This window comes from Alosa alosa, chromosome 6 (assembly GCF_017589495.1).
Source record: "Alosa alosa isolate M-15738 ecotype Scorff River chromosome 6, AALO_Geno_1.1, whole genome shotgun sequence".
Classification (NCBI taxonomy): domain Eukaryota; kingdom Metazoa; phylum Chordata; class Actinopteri; order Clupeiformes; family Clupeidae; genus Alosa; species Alosa alosa.
The window spans coordinates 1,869,584-1,891,646 of record NC_063194.1 but is presented as its reverse complement, the minus strand read 5'-3'; the positions used below and the strand labels follow the sequence as shown (position 1 = coordinate 1,891,646).

At 43.4% G+C, this 22,063-nt stretch overlaps 4 protein-coding genes across 17 annotated transcripts in view; 2 read left to right on the top strand and 2 right to left on the bottom strand.

Moving 5' to 3' along the window:
• rsad1 (radical S-adenosyl methionine domain containing 1) overlaps positions 1–8,561 on the top strand; it is an 18,118-nt gene extending 9,557 nt beyond the window's left edge. The window contains exons 3-11 of the mRNA XM_048245162.1: positions 2,949–3,113; positions 3,195–3,328; positions 3,572–3,776; positions 5,995–6,360; positions 6,451–6,514; positions 6,694–6,841; positions 7,226–7,280; positions 7,498–7,601; positions 7,769–8,561. Coding sequence (XP_048101119.1) covers positions 2,970–3,113; positions 3,195–3,328; positions 3,572–3,776; positions 5,995–6,360; positions 6,451–6,514; positions 6,694–6,841; positions 7,226–7,280; positions 7,498–7,601; positions 7,769–7,922 — 1,374 coding nt within the window. The 5' untranslated portion in view covers positions 2,949–2,969 and the 3' untranslated portion in view covers positions 7,923–8,561. The remainder of the gene's footprint in view (positions 1–2,948; positions 3,114–3,194; positions 3,329–3,571; positions 3,777–5,994; positions 6,361–6,450; positions 6,515–6,693; positions 6,842–7,225; positions 7,281–7,497; positions 7,602–7,768) is intronic.
• Positions 542–18,299, bottom strand: LOC125295732 (GTPase IMAP family member 4). 2 transcript variants are annotated; one of them, XM_048245167.1, is made up of 3 exons: positions 17,975–18,299; positions 2,033–2,079; positions 542–1,862 (listed from the first exon to the last, which is right to left on the bottom strand). In XM_048245167.1, the coding sequence occupies exons 1-3, from the start codon at positions 18,022–18,024 to the stop codon at positions 829–831; spliced, it is 1,131 nt and encodes a 376-aa protein (XP_048101124.1). In that variant the 5' UTR covers positions 18,025–18,299; the 3' UTR covers positions 542–828. The 2 variants fall into 2 exon arrangements, with proteins under 2 accessions (XP_048101124.1, XP_048101126.1); XM_048245169.1 differs by lacking the exon at positions 17,975–18,299 and having other exon boundaries at positions 2,033–2,281.
• rasd2 (RASD family member 2) lies at positions 11,463–13,039 on the bottom strand. Its single transcript, XM_048245166.1, has 2 exons — positions 12,331–13,039; positions 11,463–12,225 (listed from the first exon to the last, which is right to left on the bottom strand). The coding sequence occupies exons 1-2, from the start codon at positions 12,974–12,976 to the stop codon at positions 11,702–11,704; spliced, it is 1,170 nt and encodes a 389-aa protein (XP_048101123.1). The 5' UTR covers positions 12,977–13,039; the 3' UTR covers positions 11,463–11,701.
• Positions 16,955–22,063, top strand: part of epn3a (epsin 3a) — a 16,244-nt gene continuing 11,135 nt past the window's right edge. For 3 of the 13 annotated variants that reach the window (XM_048245157.1, XM_048245154.1, XM_048245147.1), the window contains exons 1-2: positions 16,958–17,334; positions 20,633–21,397. In XM_048245157.1, the coding sequence (XP_048101114.1) occupies positions 20,806–21,397 (592 nt within the window). In that variant the 5' untranslated portion in view covers positions 16,958–17,334; positions 20,633–20,805. Of the gene's footprint in view, positions 17,335–17,403; positions 17,506–19,782; positions 20,522–20,632; positions 21,398–22,063 lie in introns of those variants that run through there. The other 10 variants (XM_048245159.1, XM_048245156.1, XM_048245155.1 and 7 more) reach the window with 9 other exon arrangements.

The following is a 22,063-nucleotide window of genomic DNA, read 5'->3' as shown; positions in this document are numbered from 1 at the left end:
TAATCTAGAGATAGCTAGGCATATAATGACCTGGTAAAGCTATCGGTAGTAATTGCTATTTGGCTGACTGCAATAGAATACTAGTTTAACGTGTTATAGTGAAATGACAAATGATTAGCCTTACTCATTTTAAATAACCTCACTGCACAGGGAAGCCCGCTATTGAGCTAACTTATTGCCTTGACATTCTGTTGATTCTATTATTGGTAGGTTGTGTAACTGGGCTTTATGCCAACCAATTTGTAAATTGCCATTGGCAAACATGTTTACTTTTGGAGGTCAGCTTCTGAGAAAATGTTCAGAATATTGAATATTTTTTCCCCACTAACTTTGCATGTCTGAATCTCTGTGCCATTTTTTGAAATAAAATTAACCCTGCTAATGAGTAACATAAAAAAACATTTTGTGCTTAAGCAGTACTTCCTTCTTTGTTTTCATACTTAAGTATATTTGAATATGTCCTGACCTTATGGTGTTGTTCCTCTAAAAGGAGTGAATGTGTCAAAAAACAAGGAGAAAAATGTAAAGATTTTTGACATTTATTTAAATTCATCTTTTCAACAACATAAACAGAACTAGTGCACTTTACCCCAAGTGCACGTGATCCCAAAAAAGAAGAATCCAGTTGAACTCATGCTTTCTAACAGACTTTCTAACTATTGTAATTCATCTACTGCAATTGTAGAGTGGGCACAAAGGGAAATAATTGGTTTAATCCATATGAATCAAACATAGAAAAGAGTATTACCAAGCGTTTCAGCTTATCAGCACTCTACTGTGACGAACAGGTGAGGAGCCTGCTCATGGTTTGTGTTGGAGCAGAATGTCCTAACGGAAAGATGAGCGTGGCAGGCGGAAGAAGCGATTAATAAACATGGTGTTAAAGTTGTTGGGATGCGGTCCGATCCGGTCCTCGAGGTGTTCCATCGCCACTTGCACGGCCCCTCCAGTGCCGCCGCCCACACCCCCTCCCACAACCCCGCCCACCACAATCCCCAGCGGCCCCTCCACCGACCCAATCGCCATCCCCATGACTGCCCCCACCACGAAGCCCACGCCAACCCCCGTGGCCAGCGTGGTCCGGAGCCAGCCGTTGTCCAGCTCGGCCCTGGCCCGGATCTCGGCGTGGATGCTGGAGTTGTAGCCGTCGACCTGCCGGCGCAGCTCGTCGCCCTGGTACTGCTGCTCAAGCCCGCACCAGGCCCGGTCCGTCTCCCCCTCGCGCCTCTTCTCTAGCCGCGCCACCTCCTTCCGCACGCTGTCCTCCGCCCGCTGGTACGAGTGGCTGGTGTAGTAGTGGCCGCCCAGCGCCGTCACCATCCTCTCGATCTTGTGCGCCAGCTCCCGGGCCTGGCTGCGGTCCTGCCAGTTCTTGGGGAAGATGTGGTACCGGCAGCCGCACTGCTCCAGCAGCTCGTGCAGGTGCGAGTCGGTGCGCATCACCCTGTCGTCCAGCGCCTGGCCCTCCAGGTTGCCGTCGTAGGCCAGCAGGATGATGGCGTGGTTCAGCGACCGCTCGCCGTAGCGTTTCACCACCAGTTTGGGGGACTTGATGTCATTGGGGCTCATCCCATCCAGGTCAAAGGCCAGGAGGAAGGCGTGGGGGCCTGGGGCTGAGAGACACTTGGCCCTCCTCAGCTCCTCCTTCATCTTGGCCTTGGACAGGTCCTTCTCGTAGAGATTGGGACTGTTGATCACCGCCACCCGCCGGCCTGCCAGATCCCCCAGGTTCTTGCGGCTCCCTGCAATGCTGCAGACATCCCTGGTGAACTCCTCCTTGCCCAGGATGGAATTGGTAAGCAAAAACTGTGCGGGGCCACTGCTGCCAATCACCACAAGCCTAAGGTCAACATCGCCATTAGCTGTGGGGGCAAGAACAAGCACATTTTACCATTTATTTATCAAAACATAAGCAAATCAACTGCTACTGCTTTGCAGTTAAACTGTCCCCTCAAATGAAGCAGCAAAAGCCTAAGAGATTTGTTGTTCAAAAGAAAGAAGTAGTGTACAGAAAAATTTATAGAAAACTTACGGTCTCTCCTGGGCATTGCTTTGAAAAGCCCTCCTTTGCGATATTGTCTAAAATCAAAGGTGAATGAAGTGATGAATTAGTGAGTTGAAGGATCTGTTGGTCTGGTCCTCTTCAACTTTAATGGCTTTCCTGCTGTAGACCGCATCCCAGAGGTGGTCATGTGTCACATTGTGTGTAACTTTGCCTGTCTTTTTTTTAACAAATGATTGTGTTCCAGTTTTGGTATTGAGTGGAAAATGGCCCATGGGCAAGAGGGGAATTGAATTCAGTGTCTATGTGTCACAGTGTCCTCTCACTCAAAAACAACACACATTCACACATGCATGCACATGCAAATGCTCACACAAACTGACAGAAAGCCTTATCATGGTAGGATTATGCAACCTTAATTTGGGACATCATTTTTAGTTCGCCCTATTATACAATATAAATGTAATACAATAATTAACTAATGGGGCTGTATATATTACAACCTGTAAGATACTTAATTCAGCAACAACAACAAAAACTGTTATTTATAAACATATATTTCTTTTGAGGTTTTCGAAAGCACAGTTATGACTCTTTAATAGCCTTTTCATCAAACAGCACATTGTTGTCAGTAAAGGAAATTGAAGAATTATAAAGTTATGTTTTGAACTTAGTTGAGTCCTATTGGGGCTTTCTGATTGTCTATTCTAACCATGCTGATAAAGATGCTGCTTGCAGCATCCCCAAGTTGCTCTACGTTGCCATCTGGTGGTTACTGTAGGTCATGCGCGAGCTCTCTATTTCCTGTGACGTATGTGTTCATACATTATGTCCCGCCGTGTGGAATACACGCTGCCATAACTAATATATTTTACTGTCTATATGGACATAACACAGTTATGCCTTTTGTCATGAATAGTTTTCATGTTGTTATCTTATATTTCAGACACTCTAAAGCGGCAAAGGTATGAAAAATGCAAGACATTTCTGTTGGCCTGTTGCCAGGCGAACATTATTTATGTCGCCGAAATCTCTCACTGAAAGTGCTTCAAAGGGCACTTGTGCATCAGTTTTACCACCTCTGTCTGATGAAGCGTCTCTGTATGTCCACGTAAGTTGTGCATTGCTGGGGATATCATCCGTTTGTGTGTGCTCCTCAATATATAAACGTCCTGTCTTTGTCATTCCTTAGTGGCCGTACTGTCTAAAAAGATGCTCCTACTGCAACTTCAACAAGTATATTTCCCGGTCTGTTAACCATTCGGCCATGACTGAATGTTTGCAGAGGGAGACAGAAACTCTGCTGAAGCTCAGTCGTGTGTCTCGGTACGTGAGCTGAACCTTCTCACATGTTTTAATGTCTATCATCTGCAAGCTCATACAGAGGCCGTTACTAGTACTGTCAATAGTTCAACTTCAAGAAGCACTTTTCAGAGTTATTTCGCATGAGAAAGTAGCCTACACATTCTAGGCCTACTTCAACCTTCTATTTCCCACATCAACAGCTAGTCTGTTTTAAAATGACAGTCCTCACCACTTCTAAAAAAAATTCTAAAAATTTGTTTTTAGTATTACTTCAGTGTTTTTTGGAGGCGGAACACCTAGCTTGGCACAGCCTGCCACCATTGCAGCTGTCTTGGAGAGAGTCTCCCAACATGCTCAGCTACCAGAGGAGGCAGAGGTCACCCTGGAGGTCAACCCAACACCTGCAGGAACGTCCAGGCTGAAAGACTTCATAGATGCTGGGATCAATCGACTGTCTATTGGCGTGCAGGTGAATATAGCACATGATCTCAACTATTACAAGTCTGTATATAATTCCTTGTTTTCCCTTTATGTAGAGTGCACTGCTTTTACTTTAATGTCATCCTTTTATCAGTCTATATTCCTATAAAATGATTGAATTTGTCATTGACATTTGGCTACTATTTAGATCCTAGGTGATTATAATTAGATGTGTAATACCACCAGTAAGCTTAAATGGTCAAGAACCTTTACTGTAGTTATTTTGGTGATACCCATTGGGATGCAAGTTATAGGTCAGATGAAATACATTTAATTTGTTTGTTATCATGACCCACTTATTGTTAGTTACATCAGATGTATTGATTTGTTATAAAAACTCCTATGGATTAACAGGCACTGAACCTGAAAGTGTTTGCTGCGAAAATTTATCCTTTGTTCTAAAATAATGTAGTTTACAAAGACAGTAATTCTACTCTTCAAACCTTGATGCCATAACTTTAGATTTGGTAATGACATATACTTACAGGAACTGCTGTTTAAAGATTTTAAACATACACTGCAAAACACATCTTTGCAGCCTATTGTGGCTCAACCTTTTCATTTTCTTTACCTACTCTCTCTCCAAGTTTGACTACAATATGTGTAAACCTTAAGGTTCATCAAAGAATAGTTGATCAGTTTGATACATTTTTTGTTTGGTTTCCATCCAACTGTTTCATGCGATATTACAGGATTTAAGTAGGAAATCCCGAAACATTTGAAATTCATTCAAATGTATTCACATGGGGGCGGGGGTGTTAAGTGAGACTCAAAGTGATGAGGTGAGTGTCATTTGCGTAACACAGGTGATGCAAATGCAGACAGACTTGCGGACAGTTTCCTTAAGACGAATTTTCATGAATGTTCTTAACAATGTAAATGAGAAACCCAGATAGTGAACCATCATCCCTTTTTTGCCTGCACCTTTATCCTCGGGGTTACATGCCCCCACTTCAAAATGAGCTACCTTTTTAGTGCGAATGACAAGTGATTTAATGAATTTGTTACACTGCCAACCCTGAGCAAAGGGCAGGAGCCACTGAAATTAGGCCAGACCCAGAACAAAGGGTGGACCAGGGCCGCATGATGGGTAAGAGCTATAAACACAGAGAGAGAACACCTCTCCCGCCATGTGTGAATGGAAAGCACATCAGCCTCTTGTGCACAGGCCTACCTGCAAATGGAATTAGGCTATGTGCTGAGAGTCCATTAGGACAGGCGCTGTTTCAGATATCAAAGGATCCCTGCATCTCTGGATGCTTTCGAGGACTCTTTTGTCCAATTTTGTGGCCATCTGATTGAAGTAGGGGCTGTTCTGTCCTATTTTGTGGCCATCTCATTGAAGTACTGGCGCTTTGTGGGATTGTTTATCCATTAGAAACGTTTCCATCCTACTTTAATGTAGTTACTTTACATTATTTACACATTATAATTTTCAGAGCAGAGGTGTTTACTGTTTTTTGAGGCCAAGGAGCCCTTGACATTGTGGAGGGACCCCAATTACATACTGCATGATATTATTTAACTGGGCCAACAAGAAGAATGCATGGCAGCCAATTCGCCTTATTCACCCAGCGGCCAGAACGAGGCTACAGGGTACACTTGCCATTACACCTCAGTCCAGCAGATGGTGGAGGTAATGCACCCCGTTTGCAAACTGCCAAAAAAAAGAAAGTTAAGAAAATTAAGAAGGGTTCGCTGGTCTGTTCTTCTTCTTCAGTGAGTTTTTTTTATAGGTAACACTGAATTGGCCTACATCTAGAGCTGCTGAATATCCCAGTTTAAAAAAAATGTTCTAAAAACCTTTAGAAAAATGCATCTAATTCAGACTGCAAATCATTTTGCGACCCCTCCTATATTTTTGATGACCCCCAGTTTAAGAACTACTTCCCTACAGTAGCTGTGTCGACCCTGGATGTCATGGATCTCCTGTTCTATTTTCGTATTTCCATATAGCCATCATAACCAGGGCTCCCTTGAAAAAGAGATGTAAGATCTCAATGGGTCTCACCTGGTAAAATAAAGGATAAATAAATAAACCATTCATACTCATAAATGCTCTGTGCATTGACACAGGATAGAAAAGAGTTGGATGGGTTGCTATGGTGACCCAGTCAGAAGTTAGAAAGAAACTCTTTTGTTACAGTGTTGCTTACAACACCTTTCAAAACCCAGTTATCTTCTTTTATTTTTCATAATCCCCAAAGTCTCTGAACGATGAGGACCTGAAGCTCCTGGGGCGAGACCACAGTTCCCAACATGCTCTGCACACCATCTCTGAGGCCCGCAGGCTTTGTCCAGGGCGCGTCTCTGTGGACGTCATGTTTGGGCGCCCAGGCCAAAGCGTGGCTTCATGGGAGACGGAACTGGAGAAGCTGCTGGCGGTCTGCGACCATCACGTGTCGCTCTACCAGCTGACCCTGGAGAGGGGCACGCAGCTCTTCAAGCAGGTCCAGCGGGGTGAGCTGACTATGCCCACTGAAGACGTCACCGCCACCATGTACATGACTGCAAGGGACATCCTAGAAATGCACGGCTTCCGCCAGTATGAGGTGTCCAACTTTGCCAGAAGTGTAAGGCTTTTTTGTGCTTTTTGGTGCCTTTTCTTCTGACTTTTTTGTGTGGTTCTCTGTACTAGTAATTGGTTGTTTTTCTTTATGTAGGGTGCTGTAAGTGAGCATAATCTAGGCTACTGGAAGGGACAGCAGTACATCGGTGTAGGCCCAGGTGAGATATACTAGATAAACTGCAGTGGATATTTGTATTAGAGCTTTGATATCCTCCATTACATTTCGTACACATTGTTATAACATAATTTATATATCATAAATATGTACTTTTAATGCTGCCACAGGTTGTGTAGCATTGGATAGTCAGATTGCTGTTGTCCATTTGTTTGGCCATAGGGGCCCATGGCCGGTTCATGCCCCACTTGGAAGGATCGGTTCAGAGGGAGGCTCGCACACAGACCTTGGAGCCGGACGTCTGGATGAGTGAGGTTCAGAAGTTTGGTCACGCTACCCGACGTTGGATTTCGCTGAGTCACCTCGCACTGTGAGTGGGTATTTTGACACTGACTGGCCCCAGTGGCTTTTGTGTGGCGGTGTAAGAGTCAGATATATCTGTCATGACACAGCACCAAAGCTGCTTGGTGTTAAAAGGCACATTAGTTACTAACACCTTTGGAAATGTGTTTTAACAAACACATATAATAGATAGACCGGAATACATCAGACCTGATAAGGGGGTGCTATGCCTGAAAAGTGTGTGTGTGTGTGTGTGTGTATATGCGGGTTTGTGTGTCTGTGTGTGTGTGTGTGTGTGCGTGTCTGTGCGTGTGTGTGCACGTGTATGTGTGTCTGTGCATGTTTGTGTGTGCGTGTGTGTCTGTGTGTGCGTGTGTGTGTGTGTGCTATGAGTTTGTTTTTCTGTCTGCAGGCTGGAGGAGGTGCTGGTCATGGGCCTGAGGATGACTGATGGAATCACACACCAGGTGGGCGTGCTGCAGTCAAAAGCCATGTCACCTAAACATGTGGGGTGGAACTGAATCTTGATTCAACAGCCATTTGCCTGATGCATTGAAAAATGTCTAGTAGCTTCATGTGTCTCTGTGAACGGAAGGTTGATCTTCGATAATTGATAATTAACTGTATGAGCTCAGTATGAGTATACAAAAGCATGAGTTTGGTGTTGTTTTCTGTGCTTTTCAGCACTGGAAACTGTTCAGCCCTAGTGATAATCTCCATGCAGTTCTGGGTCAGTCAGGAGATGTCCAGGAACTACAGCAGAGGGGACTTCTGATACTTGATGACAGGTGATGACTACATGAACTTAATTTGATTTTAATTTGATTAGCCTTTATTATCCATTGTAAAGCATAGCATTGGGTAAGTCTTGTATCTAGTCTGTTGATGTCCTTGTTCTTAATGGTGATTAAGTTGGATAAAAGCACATTTTGTCGTATGTGTGTGTGGCCTTCAGGGGTCTACGGTGTTCCTGGGAGGGGCTGGCCTTGCTGGACAGCCTGCTGCCCACTCTGTTACTGCAGCTAGAAACCTATGTTCGCAGTCAGGGTCGCCGTGGGAACAAGGACTTCATTCAACCGCAGCACAGAGAAGGGCAGCAGAGGAGGTGACCTACAGACAGAAGGACCCGCCGTGGCCTTCAGTACTGATTCTGCCCCGACCGACTAAACATCTGACTGACATCGCTACTTTCACCTCAGAGGCTTCACCCCAAGCTCCTTTCTTTTTCTGAAATAGTTTTTTTTTTTTTTTTTTAAATACTTCTGAGTTAAATGTGCATTCATGTCAGGGTATGAGAGGAGGCTTTTTTTCACTATGCCATCTGGCTCTTTACTGTCATCCAGGCTCTTAACTCAGCCTCGTTCGTGCTGCCACTTTGACCTACTCAAAGTGGCAGCACGAACGGCTCTCCGACGCTCGTTATGCAGCCCCTGACCTGTCACAAGGACCACACGCCACGGAACTGTTGATCACGGCGTGGTGCAGGCGTTCGTCGCAAACCGAGCACATAGGCGGTCTCACCATAAGTGAGAACAGCAGTACTGAATAACATGTGTCAACACACAGCCAGGCGAAAACAAAGCGTGACTAGCGTGACAGCTGGATGTGTTGCTAGGGAAAGTGCAGGAGCCGAACAGAGCCTGGAACAGGCTGCTGTGTAATAACTGTTCCTGAGCATCTTCTCTTTCCATGAGAACATTATGTCGGGTACACACCAATAGGAAAATAAAAAATACATCTGTGTTCAACTGTTTTTAACTATACTCTTTTCTTTTTTAAATGGGGACGACAGAAAGGTTGTCAACACGGATGTGGACTGCACTGACTTTTTCACAAAGCTTGTGCTTTTAGGTTAGTCTGAGTTCATCCACAAACATAGACTACAGCATCAAAGACACCGCCTGTGTTAATTACTGTGTTTTCTACTACTGCATGCCTCTTCCTCCACTAATTGTGAAAATAGATGATTGTTTTGAGCTGCAACCAGGGGTCATCAATACTCACCTCACTCAAATTCTAATTGGATATATAACTATGAGTGTACTTTAAATGTATACTATGACTCCTTTTACTGATAATTAGAGAAGAAGGAAGAGGTCCCAGATGGATGTGAGTGAAGCTAGGTGGAGCTAAGTGGAACGAAATTCATCTGGCGAGAGTCAGGTTAGGGTTACCAGGCCGCTGTGAAAGGAATCCTTTGTCAGGCTCTGTCTGCGCGCATAGCTACGGCTACCATCCTGAGGCCGCCTCACATGCGTGCCGATAGCCCTCGCCTCTCCTCTCTGCACGCCCCTCCGAACACACGCCGGTGATCCACTAGCATGCAATGCGAACTCCCCAAATCGCGACGCTACCCTCCATGAAGACGCTTTGATGGGCGTTCCCTTTTGTAGATGGGTGGAAACGGCAGGGCAAGAGCAGGTAGCCTAGTAAACAACCAAACAAAATGTTTCCCTCCACTATTTTGAAATTACCGAGGGAAAGTCACATCTATAAATTAGTTTTCAAGTTGGGCGGTCATTCCAATCATGAAGTTGTCCCTGTAGGATTCTAGCCACACATCATACAAACACAGAAATGTAGACACTGCTATGATTAATTTTTCCCATCTGCCATGTTTCTGTACGTTGGCGGTAACCACACTACCGGAAAATTAGGTTTTATTTAGGCTACGTGATGATGGACGTCCCCTCCGTGGATACTCGCCTCGCGATGGACGGATTCATTTGCATAAAGTTGGGGATTGCTGAACTTTTTGACGCGCTGCAGCCACAGCACTCGTTGCGCCGCATACCCAGAATCCTATGTGGGTGCGGAATTCGCCTACTTCACTACACACTAGCCAGCCTGGAGACCCCTGCAAGCTGAAGGGCCTATCACATTACACGCGGTATGCGCTATGAAATGCATTATTGTCAATGGCTTGCACGCCTAAGAACTGGTCTGCCGCGCAAGCGACATTTTGCTAGCCTAGAAATCTAGATGCACCCTAGCGGCAGCAAATTACATTTGCTTCCAGGGCTAGTCTAGCAACTCTCCGTTGGCTTGTGAGCTCGAAAAATTAAACTTCTATCAGGCCAATCAAATCGTGTATAGAGTCTTTAGGCGGGCTTAACATAATGATTGATGGCAGAGTTGCAACAGCTTGGCTTGAATTCCCTGCTACTTGAAAACAAAGAAGATGGATGTTGCTGTTGGCCAACAGTGTGACACGAGTTAAGCTTGTTTTAAGATGGCAAACGTTTAGATGGCAACTAGCGAACTAGCTCCGCTGGTGGGAAAACATGGGAGTCAGCGCTGTCCTATTGCGTGCAGAGGGAATTTGAAAGACAACCGATTATCCCGCCCCTCGGACTGAGCACTGCGAACGGTGAGTGCCCAGACCCTACATTTTAATGTGGGTCTGGCTCGTCAGGCTAGCATTTTGCCGCTCTTGCGCGTGCCGCGGTCAAAGTTCAATCATGTTATATGCAGCGCATTGTGTACAGTGTGACAGACCCTCTGATATGGGGTTTGCATATGGTGCTCTGGATGAGTCTGTGTGGGTGTGCTGTATGAGAGCAGGAGATGGAGGCTGCACGTGTTGTGTCGTTTTGTTTTTTATTTGCCCTGTTATTTTATTTAAATCTCAGTAGACTGTTGTTGAGCTGTTTGCCTGGTTTCCCCGTTATGTTTCATTTATGATGTTGGGATTTTCACAACTGATCTTTATGTAGAAGGTCAAGACCCATAAAAAATAACTAGGATGTCTATCATGTATACATTGTATAAGCATACTTTAAATCAGGGTTAGAAAGAGTTACAGTTTTTGTAAACTAAAGACTAAATTCATTTTTAAAGTATGATTGGCACTCTTGAATATCCAAATCCTTATCCAAAGTTGTGTCTAAAATCTTTCAGAGTACACAGACAAACATTATCTGTAGATTACAAATATCAAGTCATTTAGCCTTGGAGTCTGTGGTTTGTGTGGAAGCACAGTATAGTATAGTATAGTATGCTCACATCTTCAAATTTCTGAAGAGAGTCTGATGTCTGAAAACATGAATGTCTCAAAACATTGATTTGTTTAATCTGTTATCCACATATTTCCCTTTCTCTTCTGTGTATGTACCTCCCATTGGTGTTTAATAAAAGGCCCTATTAAATAGAGTCCGAGCTGTCCATGGTTCTGACGGTTGAGTCCTCCTCATTCATCCACTTTTTACTAGTACATTTGATCTATGTTGCCATTTGGATGGATTCACATTCATTTAGAGTACCAATCTGCCTTTTCGTTCACTCCTACAGTCTGTTAATGAATGGCAGTGTCCCTGATCAACAAGTACCTCCAGACATTATGAGACCTTCGTGTCCCATAAATGGGCTCATTGATGGATTAGTGACGTAGGCTATGCCGTTACAAAATACCTATAACTGTGGCTGAGACACGACTCGTGAGTATACACTCACCGCGCGTGGGTGGTGGGTATGATGGTGTACAGGCAGTTCTTGCTTGCAATGGGTTATACAATACCAACAATGCACAACCTCCACTGGTTGTACGCGCGCGCCCACACTTTCTTTACTGAACAGCCATAAATAGAGAACTAATCGACTTCCCAGGGTTATATTCCCTTTGATGATTAGATAAACACTCACAGATCAGGTTTAATATCATTTTGATTTATTAGAATTTATCAGAGTAAGGAAACAGTTCCTAAACATCACAGTTGATAATGATGTGTATTCTAGCCCAAAATATTGGCTAGTTTTCTCGCAGGATACAGTCACTTCTGCACAAAGAATATACGCTCTCTGGTCCAGCCAGGAGAATAGAATAACATATTCTTACGGTAAAATGAATAATTATTATTCATAAATGATGTGGACGTCGCTTTATACAATCTCATTGGATCTGGCACCTCTCAATAGGAGTGGTCCTCTTAGAGGCACTAGGTCCGAGAATGCGACGAAGATCGCTGTGATAACTAGGGCGGCGAGCCAGTGGATAAACTGCACCGCAAGGTCCATCTAAGGCGAGCAATCGGATCTCCCGTTTGCTTCGCTTTCCACCGTGCAGCGCTTCATAGGAGCGAATTGAAATGTCCCTGTGCAGGGACGGGCGTGTCTCGACAGGGAGTCCGCCGAGCTGTGCCAGGGCTTCGAACATCTTCTCCATTTGGGTACCGTCTTTAGCCGATGTTTCAAACACAGCAGCGTCTTCCCCGAGTCTTTCGCACATCTCTGGACGGCTGACGACCCTCTTGGCCTGCAGGTCGACTTTGTTCCCGCATATCACTATGGGGACTTGAGTGTTCTCTTTAGACTTGCCAAGCTTGGATTTGGCCAGTTTAATCTCTGTGCGTAAAGAACAGACTTCGTTGAAAGACTGCCTGTCATCCACACTAAACACAAGGAGGAATATATCACCTGTGGAAGACAAAATGTGGCATTAGCATTTTGTACACCCATATTAAATGACATGGCAGTAGAAATTCAAAATATTGTTTTCGTGCGTAATTATATGCGTCTTACCTGTAAGTATTGACAGCCTACGCTTGGCAGGGAAGTCCCTCTCATTTGAGGCGTCCAGAATATCGATCTGATACGTTTCTCCACGGATGTGGTACAGTTTACTGTGAAAGTCTTCTGTTGTGGGTATATAATTGTCCTCAAACCCTCCTTGCAAGAATCGTCTCAGGATGGCCGTCTTACCCACTCTCGGTGCGCCAAGGACCACTACGCGCCGGTAATTTCTTGGTTTGCTGAAGCGTAGTTCGTCTGCATCTGCGTCTTGCCTCGTGGAGCTCGTGCAGCTCTGCCCATGAAGCAGAAGCGGAGCTAATGGATCAACGGACTTGGGTCTGTCAGATGATGAATGTCGATGGCCAACGCTGGAGGACCGCACAACCCTTGTCTTTCTCTCTCGCCTCCAGTTTGTAACATTTTTTAGAATACCCATTCGAGCCTTTGAGATGGTAGAGACCTTAACCCCGGCGGCATGCAAGCACTGAGCTGCGCTTTTGTACTCATGAAGCATTGCCGAGGAGTTCACCACCTTTCCATTAACAAACTGCACGGGCACTTCGGCAAGCAAACTGTTGTCAGATGGAGTAGCATAGAACGTTTTGGCGGTGCCGTCAACCAAGTGAAACACTTTCTCAGTTGCGTTCACCTCCATGATCCTTCCCGTAATCACCCCAGGTCTGTATTTGTTTGCAAAGCACCGACTGAGAGAGTCTCCTTAGCGAGCGCACTGTGAGCTGCATCCCCAACGCGGCTGAATTTATAGGGGAGCTCACACCCACGTACGTCACCCTCCCTCAAGAAACAACGCGAATAGCGGAAGACCCTAGTTTCTGAAGACGACTCAACCAAGAGTTAAGAATAGAACCACTTGGGTTGTCAGATCTTATAATAGTAATAGTAGTACTACGTTTGGTAATCACCCAATTATAACCTATACCCCATATTACTTATTAACTAATTACAGTATGCATTGTGCTATATATAGATATATATTAAGTATATGTGATTTCTGTACAGGTACAGGTATTCAGATTATGGCATAACATGCAACACAGTGGGTCCCTAGTGGTTTTGGGCTAATTCCTGATGGAACCTGATTAGGAGAGCATGTTTACTTTTTTTAGAATTATAGTTATATTTGGAATGTACAATTATTTCTGGATTTCCATTTTTTTGACATCAGGCCAAACGTGTTCCCTGGCTGTTTGTGGAGTGTTTAGTTCATCCCACGATTTGTCAGAGGCCACAAATGCAGGTGATTATCCTATTTCTCACTCTCATGTTGTTTCCCTCTGAAGCAGATTAACATAAAAAAGGGAGAGATGTAATTTGTCATGAGAGTGTATTTATTAAATATTCAGCACTAAAATGTCTCAATTCTCAATTTACTCTTCATTCCTGAGTCTCTACTCTGTGTTATCATGACTAACTGCATGGATCTATGCTTGCCATTACCGGCAGAATACTCAGGTTTACGAATCATGCAGTGGCACAATGCCTTTTATAGTGCAACATCAACATGTATTCAAGCCGTAGTCTACACCCCCACGCTCACAGTCTGAATGCAGATCCTTCAAGGTAAACACTTGGATTCTTGTGTAGTACCCTCGGCCGTGCAAGTCATACAAAATCATTCTTTCTAGGCAATGACACAGTGCACATCCATCAGTTTGCCTTGTAAGGATTTTCAGTTTTAACCCTCACAGTAAGAAATGTAGCCTTTTTGTGGAGTGCTTCTGGGCAACAGGGCAGTAGGCTCTTATTTGTTCCAATTAACAAGTCTGTGTTTTTGGACATGAACTAACATACAGTTAGCTCTGTTCAGTATGAGTGCTATAAAGCTGTAAGGCTTTGCAGTATAGTCAGATTACGGATGTCAGCAGTCTTTAACGCCTCTACAAGGCATTATGTAACTTGGCCATCACATTCACTGCCAGTCTATTATGTTTGCCTTGGAGAGGAATTGGGCAATTCAATGACATCCTTCCTCTGGCTACCTCTACACACTCTCCTTCATGTCCTGCCTTTTGTACAGATGAAGGCCACTATGAACGAACAGATCAACCAGTGCAAGAATGTTTGACCTTGTCTTTCGTTTGATTAGATGTTTCTGGTGACAAAACTAATTCTATTGCCATGGTAACTATGCATTTCATATTTCCTCCTTCTCGTTGTCAATAAGAGTTATTGTTCCCAGAATCCTTGGCTACATGGACAGGAGACCTGAGCTGTTTCTGTTTCATATTTTATATTAAACTGACAAGTGTTTTCTTCTACCTGTAGAAATGTAGCAACATACCGGTTATATTGAGTTTGTAAAATATTGAGATTTTATAGTTACAGCTGTATCTAGTGGGCTATAACTCAGTTAATGAATGGCAAGGCACAATAGTGTGCCAGTGTTCTTTGAGGGTGTCTGGAAACAGTATGTCACCATATGGAAAGCAATTAGACTGAAACACTGAGCAGAAATAACCAGGAGAGGGCAGCAATAGGCATGATGTTGTTTAGTACAGGGCATTAGCCTACTGTGTTTGACGTGTTCTACTCCAGCCCAAAAAGAAAGTTAGATATCCCGTTGACTCAGTTCCAATAAATATGATTCCCAGATGTGTTCCAGGGCCTAAAATATAAATGTGCTGTGGCCCCAGCACGCTGCTCTCGCTCCTCCCGTACAAAGTGACTTCGTTCAAAAACACTCAGGTGACCAGCAGGAAACTGCTCAGATATGCTGTGTTGTCATTTGTCCTTTTTCAATATTTCATGGGCTTATCTAAGGCCCTTAGATATCCTCACATTACCACATTACTTGTGATGTCACAGTGCTGCGCTGCACCCCCCCCCCCTCCAATCCCCACCCTTCCTTCTAAATCAGCATACTGCCGGCATGCCTCTCAGCGATGACATCACCGGGCTTTTGTTGGGAGACAAAGAATTTGGTCAGGAGACTGTTTTCAGGAGAAATAAAGACATGGGGCGGGCATATTGGGAGGCAGCCCAGAGAAAAGCACACAAAGGGGTGTTAACTGACCGTGGGACTGTGTAGAGGTCAGGGGGGAATGAAAGAGAAAATGTGTGAAGTTGCAGGGGCATTACAACACTTTCACTTGAAACCACCACACATGAGAGGAATGACAGTCAGGAAGCTAAACCACTCATATTTGGCAATGAGGGCTTCTGAATTAAAAACCTATATAGTTCATCTGCACAATGGAATTACTTGATTTATTCCATGAACCTCAAGAGTTATTCTAGGTTTCGTCAAATACACACAGGGGAGAGATGTTAAATTCCTAGTGCTATAGGTAGAGGATTTCACACAGCGGCCAATCAACAACCAAGCCTATTTAGCGTCAAAAAACAAGAAACTGGGCTAAAACATCACCAACAGAACAGCCTTCAAAGAGAATAGAGCTGTACATGTTACATTACCCTTAAGCATAATTGACTCGACACTACATCTATGGTATAAATTGCATTTACATGAAGAGTTTGTGAAGCATAACAAAACTCAGCATTGTTGGTGTTCTGATGTTGCCTCCTTTCCGGTTAGGTGAGTCTAAGTGAATGCTAAGAGCAGACTGGTCTTTCCTGACACACCTGATTGTTAAACAACTTGTCAAAAGAGGGCAAATATGAAGAAGTGTGCACCTTCACAGACCTTTGCTCTCTCTCTCTCTCTATCTCACCACCCCATGTGATAGATACAAACGTTGTGTAAAGATAAAACAGTTTGTACTTGTCTTGTTCACACATGCCTACTCATTCATTTATTATGTGTACAATTCAGGAACATGAGCCCATCATGATTAAAGGAACCGTATGTAATATTGTGGCCAAAACTGGTACCGCAATCACTTTCAAATTACTGTAGAGCGGTGTATCCTCCCCCTCCCCCCTGACTAGCAGAACTGGCATCATGGAGGGTGGCGCATCAGGCCAAAACGCAACATGACAACATCAACATCAGTTGAGGGCTGCAACTTCACTTTTTAAATGACAATATCCTGGCCGGACTACTGTTGTCAGTGATATAAGTATTTAAAATGAACATGATTTCTTAATGTCTAGTGACATATCAGGGCCATTTTATGATTAATAGAAATATATTTCTTACATACGGTTCCTTTAAAAATAAATGATTCTGACTGTTGCTTATTTCCAGGGTGACAACACACCAACTCTCAGTGGAAATGAATGATTGATGTGGATGACTGGTGAAATATGTGAGCAGTGAAGAAAGCTGTGCCACCAAAGCTTTTATATATTTTATACCAGAATGACTACAATACAGAAAATACAATAGGCTACAGCTAATCTATGAAATAGGCGAGCAGAGTCTTATAAGTCATGTATAAGGACAGTTTATGTCTTATGTTTTCACAGTTTATGTCTTGCCTTGTTTTCAGAGATAAATAGCTGGTAAATATTTTTCCAACTCATAAGTACTTTTACATTTCCAGTGGAAGCCACTAATAGTCAATAGTCACTCATCTAAAACACACTCAAACTAGGTAGGCTACTATGAACTAAAATGGAGGTTGGGCTATCTTGTGTGGGCTATCTTGTATATATCATAGCCTAGCTTACTATTTGACAGACCCCTTGGCCCAGTTGGGGTGCGGAATGGAATGGGTTAAAGGCTGACTCTGCAGGCAACGCGTAGCTCTCCCCGTCTACCTCCCATTCCTAGTTCACTTTACTGCTTGGTGGGGGGGTTGTCTGTGTTATCTGCAGGCTCGGCGCCCGAGTTGTGTATTGTCACACACTGGTTACTGTTTTTTTGTTTGTTTTGTTTTTTTAACTCAACGTAGTACAGTTTTATTAAATTCGACCATGAACGCGTTATAGAGGAAACCACATTCAAAATCATCGTTTCGACCAGTTTTTAAGCTTATTTATTCGTGTTACATATGAGTTGTTGCACACACGTAACATGGAAAGGGAACGCATTACTGGCTAAATGATCCCTAAGTTGGGATTCATAATAGGATACGGACAATGTAAGAGGTAAGAGTGGAAGCTGTCCGGTTAACTCGTAAGTTATTCGTGATTTCCTTAACAAGGCGGGATGTTTTAGCGCAAACCACAGCGCCCAGCTGAGTCACGGCTCGTTGGGAAGCTGGCGTGTACTGGGTTGTGTTTAATACATTTGACGCAATATAACTTAACATTGGCAGGGTAAGTTAATTCTCAGAATGTAATGATTCTTGTTGTCGGCCTCGTGTAGATTCTATGATTATTCCAATCTCGGCTGCATTGCTGTGTTCCCTTTGACTTAAATGTTTATTTTCAAACGGGTAAAAAGCGACCGGACCTAGTGTCGTCGTAGGTCTGGTTGCTGAACACTTCATCTCTGTTGTTTCAGTTACGAGTGTGAATTCGTATTTGTAAGCGAAATTCCGGAGCCTCGTGAACATGGATTTAGGCCAGCGTAGCGCAAACTAAGAAACCTAGCCTCACCCAATTAAAGTTGGTGAGCTATTCCTCCAAATTTTGGTATCGTAGACCTGTGCTAGCTTTCAGTTACGGGCCCATTGTAATGACCTTGTTCCCAGTCCACAAATCAGAGTTTCAGTGTTAAGTGTTAACAGTAAATTCTAGATTTGGATAATTATTCAAATACCAATGCTACTAAACACGGGCCTACCCATAGAAGAAAGGTTGCTCTGCTGAACTTGAAAAGATTGTTTTCTGCATGTTTGCCAGCTGTCTCGCATTCCACCACTTGGTCCTATTGATTCCAAAACTAAATACCCTGCAATGACACTAAGGTCATTGTTTTTTTTGTGTTACCTAGGGTTAGGGTTATAATATAAAGTATTATCTTTATAGTATCTAATCCAAAATGTAAAACTATTGTATCTTTCCAGAAGAAGTCAGTCGATTGTAACTATTTCCACACCAAATTGGCAGCTTCATTTTACTTTACTTGAACTATTTGTGGTTGGATTAAGTGTACTTGAACCAGTTCTGACAATGAATCATTTAAGGAGGAATTAAAGGTAATAGAAAATAGAACAGACTAATAAAAATAGAACAGACTAATAGCCTGACAAACCAACATCACCATCTTTAAACAAGCCTTTGGCTTGCATTTCCTCCTAATAATTTGCTCCAAGAACATATTCACAGGAACAAAAAAATAGCAGTTTGCAGTAGACCATGTGTTCTATTGGCAGGCGAGTTACGTTCTAGCAACACCAAGGCCTTGAGATTGATTCCCAGGAATTACAGACTTTTATAAAAGTAACTCATACCTGCTGCCCTGGATAGGGGCATTAATGTCTCATTAAAATATGTATTAATGGATTGCAGTAGCAGCAGCAGAACAGATCAAGAGAAGTAGTAGCTGTGGAGTGATTTGGGACTCTGGGTGTGCTTGCGTGGGCGGGATGTGGTCTTCTGACCCAGGACACTATCAGTGGTCGACTGGTCATATGTCACCATTCTATTTCCATCCCCTTACTGCTTAAAATGATGATTACTGGCCAGATATAGTTCTTGAATGAAGTACGTTGGCTTGGGCTGTTGGGAAATTAAGAGGAAGATAGTTGTCTGAAATTTGTATGTGGTCTTGGATCAGTCATGGTCCTAAAATGTATGTGTGTGTGTGTGTGTATATATATATATATATATATATATATATATATATATATATATATATATATATATATATATATATATATATATATATTAGGGCTGTCAATCTATTAAAAAAAATAATCTAATTAATTACATACTCTGTGATTAATTAATCTAAATTAATCGCATATATAATTTTTGCTGCGAAAGTATTTTAAATATTTAAATTCAAATGAATCATTGAATAATCAGCATTAGTGAAAAAAACTCTTATTATTATTTTCACTGTTCAAATAATGGCCATAATAATCTATGATATGACCTAATATGCTGAGGAAATAAATTCAACAGTGCTTCGGGAAGAAGTTTTTTTTTTCACATACAAGGCATTTCAGGCCACAGATATAACCTAGGGGACACAATGAAAATAAATAATCCCATAAACACTTATTTCTTTGCATTGATGTGCGACTATAGAGTTGATGAACTCCGGTGATATGCAAATTCCTTGCTGCAGACATTGCAGAGGACTTTATTTTCAACACTTTATTTTTATCAACACCATCAGTCCATTTTTTAAAAGTAAATGTTCCAATCAATGATCCAGGCAGCACGTTTTCGTCTCTCTCCTTCATTTTACAGTCTAATTTTTACTGACTAGAACGGCTCGGGGTCAAATGTCATACGGAATCGAATCTGCACTAATTTTTTGAATCAGTTATTTATTCTCAAATTAATTAATCTAAATTAATCAGTTATTTTGGCAGCCCTAATATATATATATATATATATATATATAGCTTTTAACAGGTTGATTTTACACTTGTAGATGTTCTAGAATGGCCACAGGGCCTGCATGCATTTGCATCTAAACAACTTGATTTAGCCTCTAATAATGGGTGGAAACTGGCATGGGTCTGTACTTCAACAGCATTGCTAAGTGACCTTAAGCAGTTTCAGCTCAGTACTGAGGAAATGCCATTACCATAACGAATCTCATAAAAGCCTTTGGACTACTGCTAGATGGGAAATGAAAGCATAAATAGGATTTGTTGACCCAGATAGTTGTGCTTGTAATGTTGTAAGTTGTAATGACCTTTGACAACTCTTGATTGGCTTCTCTGCCACTGTTTGAATTCAGAATGGCACCATGGCTTTTCTGACCTGCTTAAGAACTGGACCGAAGAGTCTGACAATTTCTTAGTATCATATTTCAGTGGTCATCACAGTGAATCTCTCTGTTCGCTGGAGTGGTTTGTTGGCTGTCTCTTTACTGATCAAAGGAAGAGGTTCTACTGTATAGCACACCCACTGGTTGTCTCGAAGACACCGTTCAGTTGAAAGAAAGCTTACCTCCAGTGCTGTAATTCTAGCCTTTATTCTCTTGCTCGCTCTTCACCCTGTGTCAGCCCACGGTATTGTGGAATGCTCTGGAAGGAAGACGAAAGCATTTGTAAAATGTGACTATTTGTGGTGAGTGAGGACTATGTTGGGTTTAAGGATGTTCATTTAGCTGTTCAGCAAGAGGAGACGCTCTGCTTTGTTGAGAGCTCTGAGGGGTATAAGCCTGTCCACTCTGCCCCCCCCCCCTCGCCGCAGGATAGCAGATGAGGTTAATGTTTTTCTTCAGTTTAGACTGAAACCTTATGCTGTGTTTCAGAGGGCTTTTGCAGTGACGCCTGTTTTTTTCCCACCCCATCCCTCCCTCTCTCCTCCTATTCAGCAGGTCTTCATGTCATTGATTCATCTGCTTAACCGGAGGGAAGGACAGAGCTGTATCCAAAACCATCTTTGAGGTGACAGCAGCCATTCAGATATCTCCCTTAGTCTTTTTTTATTTAGAAGTGGACTGCTTGTGGGGAGGGATTAGCCTTCCCACCGCTACACAAAAACACCATGACCACCTCATCGCTACGCCGCTCGGTCAAGAACATGGTCAACAACTACACCGATGCGGAGATCAAAGTGCGCGAGGCCACCTCCAACGACCCCTGGGGGCCCCCTACCTCGCTCATGGCCGAGATCGCTGACATGACCTTCAACGTGGTGGCCTTCACCGAGGTCATGGGCATGATCTGGAAGCGGCTGAACGACCACGGCAAGAACTGGCGCCACGTTTACAAGGCCCTGATGCTGCTGGACTACCTGATCAAGACGGGCTCGGAGCGGGTGGCGCAACAGTGCAAGGAGAACATCTACGCCATCCAGACGCTACGCGACTTCCAGTACATCGACCGCGATGGTCAGGACCAGGGCATCCACGTGCGTGAACGCTCCAAGCAGCTGGTCTCGCTCATCCGGGACGACGAGCGACTGCGGCAGGAGCGCGCCCAGGCCCACAAAACCCGGGAGCGCATGGCGGGCACCAGCATGGGTTACGGGGCGATTCCACCCCCGTACCCGGGGCGCCGCAGCAGTCAGCCCAGCATGGGTGCCCTGTACGGGGAGGAACACGGCAGGCCCCGAGGGTCCCCATCTTCCTATAATTGTGAGTACCAAAATATAATGCCTTCTATCTTTCATTGGTCCTTCATCTTAAATAGCCATCGTACAATCAATGACTGGAACATAGACATTTAGATTTGGACTTGGTTATTTGCCTCTCCTGGTCTTACATCTTGTAGTAATCTGGTGTATGATTGATTTATTGCTTGCATTGATTTCATGAAAATGAACCAGAGTTTTCATTAGGTACATATGCTGCTGGCATGTTCACCATGTGAAAACATCTGTGTTATGGAATATGGAATCTCCATAATTCTTTCAACATGACACACCACAACAAAATGTACATCCCATTCCAGAATTAATGCAGAATAACCCTAGACAGACTTCATCTATAAACAAATCATTATTTTACAACCCCTAAAGCCATTCCAGCTATTTTTTTCTCCAGTTGTCTTAATGTGGTTTGGAAGAATATTTCTCACTAATTGCAGTAGCCTATCTTTAGTGTTCAGTGGGGTAAGAAAGGGGAAGCTCTACACTTTCATTCATGTTTGGTTTCACTGGTTCTTTCTGGGCTCCAACATCATTCTCAGTTTCAGTCACGCTGCACTGTACTGAGTAGTGATCTTGATCTATGGCTACATTCCTTTCATTCTCGCGCTCTTGCTCATTCGAGATAAACAAGCCCTGAAAAATGGAGACACTG

Excerpts from the sequence above, each read along its gene's own strand:
- rasd2 (XM_048245166.1), bottom strand. The coding sequence starts at position 12,976 with ATGGAGGTGAACGCAACTGAGAAAGTGTTTCACTTGGTTGACGGCACC. Across the intron at positions 12,226-12,330 it reads TAGGCTGTCAATACTTACAG|GTGATATATTCCTCCTTGTG; the intron begins GTAAGACGCATA and ends TGTCTTCCACAG.
- LOC125295732 (XM_048245167.1), bottom strand. The coding sequence starts at position 18,024 with ATGCAGAAAACAATCTTTTCAAGTTCAGCAGAGCAACCTTTCTTCTAT. Across the intron at positions 2,080-17,974 it reads GAGCAACCTTTCTTCTATGG|ACAATATCGCAAAGGAGGGC; the intron begins GTAGGCCCGTGT and ends CTTTGATTTTAG. Across the intron at positions 1,863-2,032 it reads AGCAATGCCCAGGAGAGACC|CTAATGGCGATGTTGACCTT; the intron begins GTAAGTTTTCTA and ends TTGCCCCCACAG.